The sequence below is a fragment of the Haliaeetus leucocephalus genome, unplaced genomic scaffold (assembly GCF_000737465.1).
Source record: "Haliaeetus leucocephalus isolate CR32 unplaced genomic scaffold, Haliaeetus_leucocephalus-4.0 Scaffold473, whole genome shotgun sequence".
Taxonomy (NCBI): domain Eukaryota; kingdom Metazoa; phylum Chordata; class Aves; order Accipitriformes; family Accipitridae; genus Haliaeetus; species Haliaeetus leucocephalus.
The window spans coordinates 974,822-988,099 of NW_010972909.1; the positions used below are offsets into that span (position 1 = coordinate 974,822).

Consider the following 13,278-nt stretch of genomic DNA (forward strand, 5'->3'; position numbering starts at 1 on the left):
CTCATTATATTATCACTCTGGACAATGACAGTATTTTTCTCTGTGTCTTCATGAATCAGTAAATACGAGTGTAGAGTTTTGATGAATAATATCTTTGGCTGTCATAACAGCAGCTTTCTCCCCTTTCATCCGTTTTCCTGTGATGTGCTTAAACTTGCAGCAGCCGGAAACGGCTGCCATTTATTTTTGGAACTCAACCTGCCCAATAAATCTTCTTGCTTTCAAAATGAAGTTTCCCCTGCCCAGAGCTCTTAGCAAGTGAACTTAATTCCTGGGCCAGAAACAGCATATCTCCATATGAGAATTGCATGCCTTTAGCACTGTGTGAAGTCTTTTTGGAGTTACATTAGGAATAACATTATTTATTATTAGTGTTGCAAGAATGCATAAAAGAAGAAGCTACGGAACACTTTGCTAGGTACTGTGCAAAAACAGAACAAAAAGGTGATCTGTGTTCCCAAGCAGAGACAAGTGGCAGCACTTGGATACAGACTCAGACAGGAACACAAGGAAATAATAAGACAAGAGTGTTTGGAGTGATAGGCACCAGATGCTTAACTGCTGATAGATGTTTATTGATTTATGCCATTGTAAGTCTGGAAGAGCCTGAGATTTTGGACATCAAAGTTGTGACAGTTTTATGTCTGAAAAAGCTGTTAAAGTTATTTTTGGAGAAGTTGTATTTATTAATTATTCTCTCTTCTCTGTAGCCTACTAAGTGTGCCTCACAGTCACTGAGATTTTTGGCTTCACAGTCAGAGGGATAGAAGAACAGTCTTCTATGTTGTCAGGGTTTTATTCCCACTCATTTAGGATAACTTGCTCACTTCACTTTGTGAATAATGTCAAACTCAGTCCTTCTCTGCCACAATGTTATCAGTATTATTTCTCTACATAATATATGATATCAATATAATTTTGCCCTTCACCTTCAAGAAAACTTTTATTATGTAATCTACAAAGTTGTTTATGGATTGCAGCTGATAAATTTTGAGGTTTGTTGAATCAATTATTTTTACTTGAGTCCTTTGCTAATTTATAACACATGATTGAATATATGTATTTTCATTGTTGAGGCACTCTTTATTATTTTCATTTGTCATATTGTGGCACTCATAATACCAGATATTGCTCTTGCTCTTAATTTTCCTAAGTTCATTTCTGTTGTATGTTGAACTGCAAACTGAAAGGACTAAGGGTGGAAGACCCAGCTTGTCTTTGCAAAATAATTCTGGAGTGGAATCATTCCCTTTTTAAGTTTAATATTTTTTGTCCAAGACCTTCCACTGTGCACATGAATAGCACTGACATAGTTTGAACACAGGCTAATAAGTAGAATGAGAGAGGCAGAGGGTAATGAAATTAGACTGACAACAAAGACATTGTTTTCAGAGCAAAGTTAAATTTTAATGCTTGTATGGAAAGAAATGAAAGGGAAAGTAGGTGATTACAAAATCCGTGCTGGTTTAGGAGTGCCTCCTCTGGGAAGGAGAATAATAAATGTGAAAGGATTGTGGAGGTTAATGGGCTTGTAGATTTTCAGCTGGAAATTTATTCCATGAAAAATCAGTTACATTGGTTACATTTTAACAGAAAGTAAAAGTGAGAATATAAAACGTGATTCCTTAACTTGATTTATAATCAAATTACCTAGTAATGAAATAAATTCAATTTTAGATCAGCATTTGCAACAAAGAATAAGGATTTTTTAAATGTCTGAGGGTTTTCCATTCACTAGTAAGCCATGAATAAAACTTGTCTTTCAGAGATGCATGATTTTACCTGAAGTATCCTAAGTGAATGTCAGTTGTGAGGCCTCATGCTCCTAGAGATTACATATATAGTGTTTTAAGATTTCAGCCATGTTGTTAATCCCTATTTATTTCAATAAAGTTCTGTTGCACTGTTTTAACTGAAATTCAAAATAGGGCAGATAAGGAGGAAGTAGCCTTTGGCCTTTTTAATTATTATGAGTAATTAAAAAAAAAACCCACAGGAAAGTACTCCTCTGCTTTCTTTTCTTAGAGACCAATATTGTAAGCTGTCTGTAGACATGAAGTTAATAGGAATGCTACACAGGAAGAGTTGAAAGGTTTTACACGAAGAGACAAATCTAGATGTCCTATTAGCAAGTAGAGGTGGCTCCTTTACTCTGCTGTGAAGTAGAAAGTGGGTATGTATTATATTAGGGTCTAAGCCAGGAAGACACACATAACTTACCAAAGACAGGAAGAAACACTCTTCATCTCAACAGTATTGGAGTCTGAAGAGCTTGGTGGTATACTCTAGTGACCATCCGCACGTGGGCTGGTGTGCAAAGGGAAAAGGATGGCCAGCTGGGCAGGCTAAGTTGCAGCTGGAAGACCAGTGCTGTGCAGATTTTTCTAGCATTTTTCTCTGCCATCTTTCAAGGATTTCTACCTCTCTTACAGCCACACAAGTGTTTACAGTCTCCAGCAATATTTGCTACCAGTGCAACTTCACTGTAGGATTTGGGCAATGAAGTGTGATTTTATTGTTGTTGTTCTGAGAATGAACAAATGGTATTTTAATCTAGTATTCAATTGATGTTTAATTCCTTGTTACAGTTGGGGTGGGCCACATGACTTATGAATACAGCTGTGGGAAACATTTTAAGAAACTTTTTTGTTTTGGTTGAAATTGCCAATTTGTCAAAGATTTCAAAGAGATTACTTTTATTTGGAAAAAAAAAAAAGCCACACTGGAAATCAAACAGATCTACTGAAAGACTGCTATTGTTTGTTTGTTTGTTTGTCTGTGGCTAACATATCTAGCTCCTCAACAGGACTTGGAGGGCTGAAGGAGCTGGAAAGTCTCAGCTCCCACACTCTTGGGCTTGAAGTTCAGGTTTTACAGGCTTCCAAAGTCCTGACAGTCAGACCACCCCAGAGCTGGGCAGGGAATGGAAATTCTGCTTCAGAGGGAATTTCAGCAACAAAAAAGCTACATATTCTTCCAAACTGGAACTAAATCAAATATCAAAACCTTCAAATATTCTGCCAAATAAAGTTACTGTCCTGGGCTTAACTTCTTGCTATGACTTTAGAGTCTATTTTTGAATAATTTGTTCATGAACTTATCCTGGTTTTGTTCCTATGCATTGAAATCTCATAGCTGTTTTTGTCCAAGTGAGAACTGCACAGTCAGACCATTACAAAACCCAATAAATAAGAATGGGGAATCTTCAGGAATGTAGTTTGACAACCTCGCCTCACCAATATGCACAGAGATGCAGAATCTGAGCCCACTACCCACATGTCCCCTGCTTTTAGTGGGCTGGACTGGGTGGCCTGATCTTAGAGCTGAGGGAGTCTCCCATGCCGCCTGGGAGCTGAAAGCTCATCCTATGGTCATCAAGAGCAGGGAAGCTCCTCCAGAGGTGATGTACGGGAATCCACTTATCTCAGATGATAGTAGGAGAAGCCTGTAGTTCAGTGGTGCAGCTAACCTGTCCCTCTTCCTTATGCTTCCAAAATTTGCAACAGTGTAAATAAAGGATTTTTAAGAGTAAAAGGTATTGGTGTGCTGAGTATCTTTACATATATGTATTTCTAGGTAATCCTTGAAAAGATGTTACTCATCAGTTCAAATAACTAGAGTTGAAGAAAAAAATAGGTGAATACTCTTAACAGCAAAGAGAATGCGTTCAGTGTTGTTGGTCTCTAAGATGTATAAGATTTCCCATGCTGATGGGTATAAAAGTGCGTTTATAGGGTTTTTCTGTACATTTCTTACAGAGCTCTAACATATCAGGGCATGCCTTTTAGGTGTCCCTTTTGTACTATAAATAGAATTTATCAGCTTGGATTGCCTTTGGGATAATTGCCTTTCACCCTAGCAACTCAGGTAACATTATTCTTAGTGAAATTGGGTTATCACAAAACACATGGATATGTTTATGTCCTTGTATGTGTAATCTGATTTGTAACTCTTCTTCAACTTTTTTCTGTGTTTCCTGGTGTCTATTACAGGACGTAGCGGTGGAAGAGCTTTAAACTGCAAGCTCCACCCACGATGCTACCTAACAAAGCAGAGTTACACATAAAAGCAGAGTGGAGAGAGGGGAGATAACTCCTTCAGTGAGCTTTGCATTCAAGTGGCAGTAGCAACAGGAGTGGAGGAGTTTAAAGCCTCCTCACGTAGATTTTTTTCCCCACAGGAAAGAGTTTTCCATTTATTCACTGAAACCGAGATAAAGTAGAATGATTTTATGAGCAGTGGAACTAACAGAGCTGAGTTTCCTGCAGATTTTTATCCTGTCTCCTCTCCACATCTTCCTGCCCTGTATTACTCTTCTCTCCTTTGTCTTTCTTTGCCTCTTGCTTGCAGTACACTCTGTTTCTCACTATGACTTCGCTTGGTATCTTCACTTCTCCCCATATCTCCATTTGTCCCACAGAGCAACACTGAGCTTCCTTCAACATGCCGTACCTGTTTGTTTGAGCAAGGGGCAGCAGGTGCGAGGGTAGACTGCCCATGGGATTGCAGACTCTCACAATGTCCAGGGCCTGATTTCTCCCTTCCATCAGTCAGAGCACCAATTTGGTTCTCACCATCCTCCCTTCAGCCACCAGCTCTCACAAAACGTGCAAGAATGCAAGTCCTGGAGACCTTGACCCCTGTGGCAAATGTGGTTGAAGTTATCCATTTGCTTAAAAAAATTTTTAGGACAGACTGCAAGGCAGACCAGTAGTTAAACTGTATTAAACATATCACCTAGACATTCTGCCTAGTCCTAGAGAATATTTTTACTTTGTAACTAAAATGTGTGCCCACAGTAACCTCTTTCCGTGAGACTAGCACAAATGTTAATTATCAAAACTTGCATTATCTGTTCTTGACCTATATATGACATTCTTCTCCCATTGCTTCCATCCTTTTGTCAGCATGACTCAGGTACAGTGCTGCCGCAGCCAGTTGGAGAAGCAGTACTGTTCAGATGGGATTGAATTTGCCAACGTGCGTGAGGAGTGTGACTCACATATTGGTGAAAATTCTACCTGTGAAGCTGAATACTTCAAGGTGAGACATTAGAGCTACTCCTGTTTGGCTTCAAGAAATGGTATTGACTGTCTAGATTGGTATTAAGGATTGACCCTGAACATCACTGTACTCAGTTTGATGCACATAAACAAGTTTTTCCCATCTACACCTCATGTCTCTGTTAAGGCAGTCCACTTTGTGCTTTTTTGAGAGAAACAGTTCCTTGTTGAGTGAAGCAGACTGTCTTATTACATTTTAGCAGAGGCAGAGGGTAGAATGCAAAAGGGTTGAATGTCTTGAACGGGTAGTTGGCTAGGAAACTACTTTTGCATGAAGAGAAGACATCAATGCTGTAGGAAGGGATGGGTGAGAAACGCAGATGCATTTCAGACTTTGGCTTTCATTAGAGCCTCACGGCCTAACAGCAGACTCAGTGGTTTTCAGTATTGGTGGTCCAAAGGGGTAGGGCTGAAGTTAATCCTCTGAGCGTACTTAAAATTCCAGCTTGTGTATGTGTCCTTAGTTAACATGACTTTGATTTACAATTGAATGGGGACATCTGAAAGCTTGTGATAATAGCATATGATATTAGAATAAAAATGCCTATCATTGGCATCGTTAGTTAATTTGTGCCCTGCCCTCTGCCTTTATTACTGTCTTTGTCTCTCATTTCTTGAAAGGGAGCATATTCATACCACATACCACTCTGCAGAGTGTTTTGGGGAGAAAGTTCCACCAGTAAGATCATGATCTTGACCATGACCCGGTCATGAACAGCTCTGGTCCTGTTACGGATTTCTTTTGGTGGTGATGAAAATAGAGTGATTTTAATTCTTCCCATTGCTCAAAGATGCTGAATGTTTTGGTTCATTCAGTTAAAAAATCTACTCTATAGAAGATGGCAGACAATGTCTGATTCACAAGTTTCATATTTCTTCAAAATGCTTGCTTGATTGTGTTCCCGGCAGTAGGATGCTGCTGATGCCAGGGCTGTGAAGTAATCCACGTTCTCGCTGTGAGTAGAAGAAACGTAACACATGCTGATGAGGCTGGCATTGTTGGGTTGTCACAAACTTGTCTGCATGTGTAGTGTGATTTTGTCCCACGGTGGAGCATGTCCCCCAGAGAGGACATATGTTACCTGTTGACCACGTCCAGGGTATGCCCTGTTCCTAGCACAGAGATTCCTCTGTGCAGCCTTTACCATTAGGAAGCCTGTCCACCGCAGTCTGAATGTAGCATGAAAAAATACTTAGCCCTCTGTGTCAGTACTTTTGAAGGGCTATGAACAGATGAACAAGGACTGGGATGGCGAGTACTCTGCAGATTCAAGCGCTTGCTACCAGAGACAGGTTTATAATAGCGGCACTGTTTTAAACACATGCCATGAGACAACTCTAAAACAGAACACAACTGTTCAAGGAAACCCACTTCCATCAGTTGACTGATGCTTCCCTATGTGGGCTTGTCAGCATGAGGAAGAAGAGTTAATGATTTTGCTTTTTAAAATGGCCAGACTTCTTTAAAGATGGCAGGTTTTCATGGTGACAGCTGTATTATTAAACAAAATGGCCTGGGCTCATGTCACATAACTGACATCTTTCCTTTGCAAAACACAGTGCATGAGGGCTGTTGGGAACACTCGCTGGCCTGTCCTAACCTCCAAATATGCTTCAGCATTGTCTGAGAGGATGTTAGTTGCCAGTAGAGCTTGCTAATATTTAAACATTACGGATGATTGTGGGACAATGCCTGAGCCCATATTCTGTCCCTGTTTAATTTACTGGTATAAACGTAGTCAGTGTTATTTAATCTTTGTGCGCCCTTTTCTCCCCCCCCCCCCCCCCCCGTAGGAATATCCTAAATAATAACTGTACTGAGTTAGCTGTAGGAGTATCTTTGTAGATAACCTCTTTGATCCATGATGGACATAAATGATTTATGATCTACTATCAGTGAACAATTCATCATTTTGTTTGTTGAATACATTTTGAATCTGATGACCTTGAGACATACATGTATCTGGCAATTGTGCCCTGCTGTGGTAAACAAACTTCTTAATTCACACCAAGCCCATCTCACATGGGCTTGAATCTCATTTTGCCTGAGTTGGTCTGTTCTTGTTTAGTTTAGGTAGCATAGGAAATCTCTTGGATCTTCTTTGTCTCCTTCAAGGAAGGAGAAAGACTGATTTAGTAATTCAATTAGTAGGATTAATCGCAGCACTTTGCAGCAAATGAGGCAGCTAATCTTTCTTTTGAATCCAAAACTTGCAATTGGAAAGAAGATAAAAAGACCATATTTTGAAAACACTTGCCTCAGCTTTTACACTTAAAGGCAATAGGCATAGGTAATGATGGGCATAATTTTACTCCTCCGTTTTTTTGGAAGCATAGCTTTTCTTGCCTTGAAAAAAAGGATGCAAAATTAATATTTAAAATCTTCATCAAAAGACAGTGATCAATTTCCAGATTTGTTGCCGATACGGGGGATGTAGAAATGGTTTTATGAAAGTTTCCACCACAACAGCCCTGGAGAAAGGAGTGAACCTTCTAGCAATTTGACCTTCTTTAAGGTGCTCGGACATTTTCCCCAGAATTTGTCATAGGTACTTTCTTTTTCCAAAGATCGAGATACGGCCTTATCTCCCCAGTTTTGTCAAGAATACTTTGGTTGTGTGTATCAGGTGAGAGCAAAAGTTTTATTGCTTTGGACTGTTGAACATATTTTCTATTTTTGTTCAAATCTTAGAAAGTTCTGAAAAATTCCGCTGAGTTACTTGTATTTTTTTGTCTGTTTTTCATAGCATCTACTAGTTAGTCTGGATTTCAGCAAGTGAGAGACCTCTTGTGGACAGATACACAAAAGCAATGTTAATACATGGTTCACCCTTCCAGATCTGGTAATTTATATGGTGACATAAAGAATAAGGAACTGTTAGAAAATTTAACTAATTAAGAGAGCTTATTGATGAAAGCAATTTCAGATTCTTCCTAATCACACCAAAAATAAATCTTGAAACTTCTCACATGTAACTATTTATTCCTTTTTTCCTTCCATCTTTATTCCTTTCTGTGAGAAGGCCAGGTATAAGAGCAGTCAAAGGATCATAGGACTTCAAGTAGGACACAGCTTTGTATCCAAACATGAAGATCAAGGCATGGCTTTGAAGCTGCATGGCCTTTTGCTAATAACGGGGGAAAGGCAAAGGAAAAAATGTTTGAGATTATTATTGGGATCACTTAAGAAGGAAAGGCTTACAGGCAGTGAAAGTGTGTAATAACAACTCGATTGTTATATTGTACTATCCCTGAAGGCAGTGATGGTTCTAGCAAATGGGTGAATGGTCATTGCAACGTGCCTCTGGGCAGCTGGCAATCTTTCGAAAATGGCTGCAAACACATCAAGAACTGAACTAATATGGAGTCTAGACTGCACTCCGGACTAAAGGATTAAAGTCTTTCAGAATAGACTAACAACCCTGAAAAAATTAGTGTGGAAAAGGAAGTGTTGAGATTAATCTTACCAGGATAGTGATAGTTATAATGACATACTGCTTTGTGTCTCAGAATACCAGAGTGCTCCATGAACATGAGTTAAACTAGCCTTATCACTGCTATATTACTACCATTCCACAGTGAGAGAACTGAAAGAAAAAGTGACTTTCCCAGTTCACAGGTGAGAGATGTGGAGGTGTATGTGAGTCTACAGAGTCCTGGCTGTGCTCTGAGCACAAGGCCATTCATCAGCTTCTCCATCTTTTTTCTTTAGTTGAACAGGAAATGTTAGCCTTTAGGACTGCCAGTGCAGAATCTTCTAGGGTCAATATTAAAAGCCAGTTACCATAAACATCAGTTAAGAAAATGTTTGACACTTTCCATCTCTGGATCTTTTTGGCTGTGGTATAGCAACATAAATTATTATCATTATCAAGATGTTAAATCAAGATACATCATGCACAGTTAGAATAAATACAGGTTGGAACAAATGGTTCCAACAATTATGTTAAATGAGGATACAGTTTCTTATAGACTTTGCAAGATTTGGCAAGTTCTGTACTTGAAGATTTACATTAGCTGGAGACAGAGGTCTTTCAAGTGGTGGCTCAACCTGGAAGAAATAAAGAACATAAGGTTATTCAACACTTCAAGAATGGCAATTAATGATTGCTCTTTATGAAAAAATCCAGAGAAACTCTATAACTCCGAAACTGAGAGTTGTGTGACAAGACAAAGAAACAGATTGAGTCAATTCATATAACTAACAGTAGAAGCCAGTGAGGATATCCAGAAGTATATAATGTCAAAATTTGGCAAGGCATCAGCTGTATTCAGTAACTTAAATAAGATTTGGTTATCAAAAATATGCAAGCTTAAGTCAAACAAAAAATCTTCAGCTCAGTTTTCATTTCTGTCTTCTAATTTATGGTTGTGAAAATTGGAAATCCAACAACATTATAGACAGATGTTAAAAACTTTGAGAAGAATGCCTCAGGAAAATGTTAGACGTGTTAGAATAAATATTCAGAAATGTTGCAATTCTTGGAAGAGATCATCAAGTATTTATTTCTAAAGTTATCCAGAAAAGCAAGAAAAGATGGAAATACCCCAGACATATTAGTGATGAAACCAGAGCATCTGCCACTGGATGAAAGTAGTTGGAGAACCGAGTAAAAAAAGTGGGTAGTGAGGAACCATCCTACCAAACAGTAGTTAATAAAGGAAAACATGTACCTTAATGTTATGGTGGGCATGAAAACAACACCCCAGCACTGGCCAGGAGGGAATAGTTCTTGCCATACAGCATTCTGCAGCAGGGAAAGGATTCAGCTGTGTATTTAAAGGCAAAGTACAGAATAGCATGCTTACATACTTCAAAATGCTGTAAAGTAAAAAATACTGAAGAAACAAGGAAAAAAGATTTTATTTTACTTTCATGCTGCTATAGGTTTTAAAAGAGCCTTTCACTGCCTTGCAGAGAGAGAAACATATATAATACCTTATAAGGGAAAACTTAGAATATAGGCAGGGTATACATCTCAGAGTAATGAAAGAAATGTAATAGTTGCCTTCTTTTCAATAGGTGTGGTGCTTAAAGCACCGAATTACAGAATTACAGAAATTTAGTTCCATGTTTAGTTATTTTACATTCCATCTGCTCTGTTTAATGGCACAGGCTATTTTCTTCCAGCAAAAAAGCATCTTGAAGTATAGTGAAATTAACAATAAAAGCTTAAATCTGCTTTTACATGACAGTAGCAATTGGCAGACACCAGTTCCAGAGAACCAAACATCTTTGCTGCTTTCTAACAGCAAGGAAGAAAAATGAATAATCAGCAGTGTCCCCTTAAGTTAAAAGAAAAAGAAACCTCCATGGGATTAACTTGTCCTGTGTTCACTTCTGCGATGTATTCCGGGGCGTAGTTCAGCAGGTCTGGAAGAGGTAGATCATGTTTTGTTGCTGGAAGCCATGTCAGGACTGTGATGCTTTTAGATAATGTTTGACTCTGTAGTCTGTTTTTCAGAGCAGAAGAGCTTCTCTTTATGACCTGTTAACACTAACCTTGGATGAATCATGCTTGTTTGCTTGTTTGTCTGTTAGTTCAGACAGGTGTATTTTTTGCTGGGAGGTTGAGTAAGCAGTTTATAATTAAACTGAGTTATGCACTTTATTGATCGTGTCCCATTTTAATTGAACGGGACACAAAAGGGAAGCAGAGATGTTAAGAGTTCCCACTGTTCACTAGTATTTGAAATTGGGCTATGCAGGCAGGGAGCAGTGAAATTCCATATACATATGTGGACCATTCTGGTCCTTCACATCACCTTGCACACACATTCACACATACACAGTATTTGTGAGAACTGGATCCAGGCTCTGTGCTTGGCTCTATGTAGGCCAGATGCAGAGCTCATGGAATTCAACTACAATTAAAATGTCTGAGCCTAACTATACCAGGAGTTCTTAAAGAGTTTGCATAAAATTTTCCATCAGTTTGCCAAGGTGAGGTAATGCTATTGACACTACTGACAAAATTTGCATTGATTTGTTCAGAGCTAGGATTTGACTTTTTTTTTTTTTTTAACAGATATGTTGTTACTGTTGTTTGCTGGGAAAGGCTGCCCAAATTCAAGGACAGAGTTGTGAATCCAACCCGAAGATAGGATACCAGTGTGGAATTGTCTTCAGAGCTTGCTGTTTGAAGGGTCAAGAAGGCATTGATGTGTCCATCAGTGATGATGCTCCTAAAAAGGAGCAAGGTATTTTATGTTGCAATATAAGAGTGAGACACAAAATGATATGCGGTACAATGAGTGCTTGTACTTTAAATTATTTCTGTTGGAATTCCTCTAACTTGAGATCTCCTCTGAGTAATTTAATGATGCATGTTTTGGAACTCATTTTTTTGAATAGTAATAGCTGAGACATTGTGTGCAGGAGGCTGAAAGAGCTGGAAAGTGGTCACTCAATTCCTGGTGTCAGAACTTAACTGTAAGACAGGTTATTTTGGCCACTAATCATCTTATCTTGGTAACTGAGTATAAGCTATTAATTTTTAATAGTATTTTGCCCACTGATAAATTCTTAATTAAAAAGAAATTCGACAACTGATGCTTTTAATTGGATTTAAAATGGCCTTTGCCAGCTTGGCAGAATCCGGATACTGCCTTTTGTGTGAGAGGCAAATGCCCACAAACTGGGGGCATTTGAAATGTCTGGACTGTCTGGGAGAACTGAACATTTCTGGGAAATGTGGTATCAGCATTTCTTTTGTCATTTTCAAAAGAGAGGGGTGTCTAGATGGCAGCAGCTCCTGACACCCTTCTCCACACCTAGTCCACAGAGCTGAAGAGAGTGAGTGAGTGTGGACATACTGACCCTTACAGACCTGGGTTTGGGTTTTTTTTGCCTTTTTCACTTAGCAGGCAGACCTGAAAGTGCAGAAAAGTCATGCTGTATAGTGTTGCCTCCCTTGTGGGCAGTTGAGCACTGAAAACAAGCAGTCTGGCTTGCAGATCACCAGTGGCAGATTTTGGGAGACCTCATCTTAATCAATGACTTAAACCCAAACCCCACCACAAAAGCTTGCATTGGTCTGCTTGAGCCAGTGTGTTATCAGACCTGTTTCAGGTTTTTCAAACCTGTCTTATGTCAGTGTACACACATACCCAGTAACATTTAGAACAACCCTGCCAGTTTCTTTGTGTACTGCTGTCTCAGCAGGGGAATTCCCCTTGTCCATTAGCACTGGCTGAAGTGACTGGACTGGTAGATACCTTGTACTTGGACCACTCTGCTAATAACAAAACATCACAGACTCAAGAGTACCTGCATGACATGAGAAATATACCAACACCTGAAATTGTGAGCACGACTCCATAATTGCGAGCACAGCGTACAGTATTTCCCCACTTACCCTTGTGGGCAAGTGGCACCCATAACAACCATTATGCATATGGTTAGTATTGTTATTATGGCACACATACTAACCATTATGCGTTGCAAAGATAGGTCTACGTCAACAAGCAGGGCAGGACAATGTTCTTATCATTAAACTAAGAAACAAGCAGGTGGTTGAATGTATGCCAGATATCCCTATTGACAATAAAAATTGCTTGTAGAAAGGCAGAGCAGGCAACATGAATAGACACCTTTGTTAGTCATGAAGGGGAGATCAGTCTCCATTTTTTAAGGCAGCTTCTTGGACTAGCACCTTGTGTTTGCGTTGTGCAATAGCAAGGCATGCAAGGCATTCTGCTGCACAGGGTGGGGCAAGCTAACTCCCTGTATGACACTTTCTTAGTCATGTAAAGAGTAATGTCTGGTACTGTGTCCCCAGAGACCTCTATAAAACCAGAATCAGACTGGGGCAAACTGATTTCATTAGCTTCTGTGTGACCAAAATGTACCCCTATGGCTTGAGGACTCAATGTACCAACCCAGCCTTGTGCCACTGCACAAAAACTTGCTTTCACTTCCGTGATATATTATTTGCTTGTAAGTGACTGCTGGTTGAATAGGCTTATGGACAATCACTGAAATGAGACTAAGCTTCCTATTCAATAACCAGAGTATTTTGAGATTGTGTTTTTACACAGCTCACTACCAACCTACCATTTCCCCTGTGTCCAAAGTGGCAGGATTGGAGGAAGTCCATTAGCTAGTCCTTTGGGCAAGCAATGGGTTCAGGCAGTGGATTTACTCAGCTCTTTTATGTCCTCTGTGTGGAGAGAAGGAACTCTCAGGACACATGGACATAGAAGTACCGCTCAT

At 39.4% G+C, this 13,278-nt stretch overlaps 1 protein-coding gene across 3 annotated transcripts in view; it reads left to right on the forward strand.

Moving 5' to 3' along the window:
* FBLN1 (fibulin 1) overlaps positions 1–13,278 on the forward strand; it is an 81,969-nt gene that overhangs the window by 18,041 nt on the left and 50,650 nt on the right. For 2 of the 3 annotated variants that reach the window (XM_010575281.1, XM_010575282.1), the window contains exons 3-4: positions 4,908–5,043; positions 11,093–11,264. In XM_010575281.1, coding sequence (XP_010573583.1) covers positions 4,908–5,043; positions 11,093–11,264 — 308 coding nt within the window. The remainder of the gene's footprint in view (positions 1–4,907; positions 5,044–11,092; positions 11,265–13,278) is intronic. The other variant, XM_010575283.1, reaches the window with a different exon arrangement.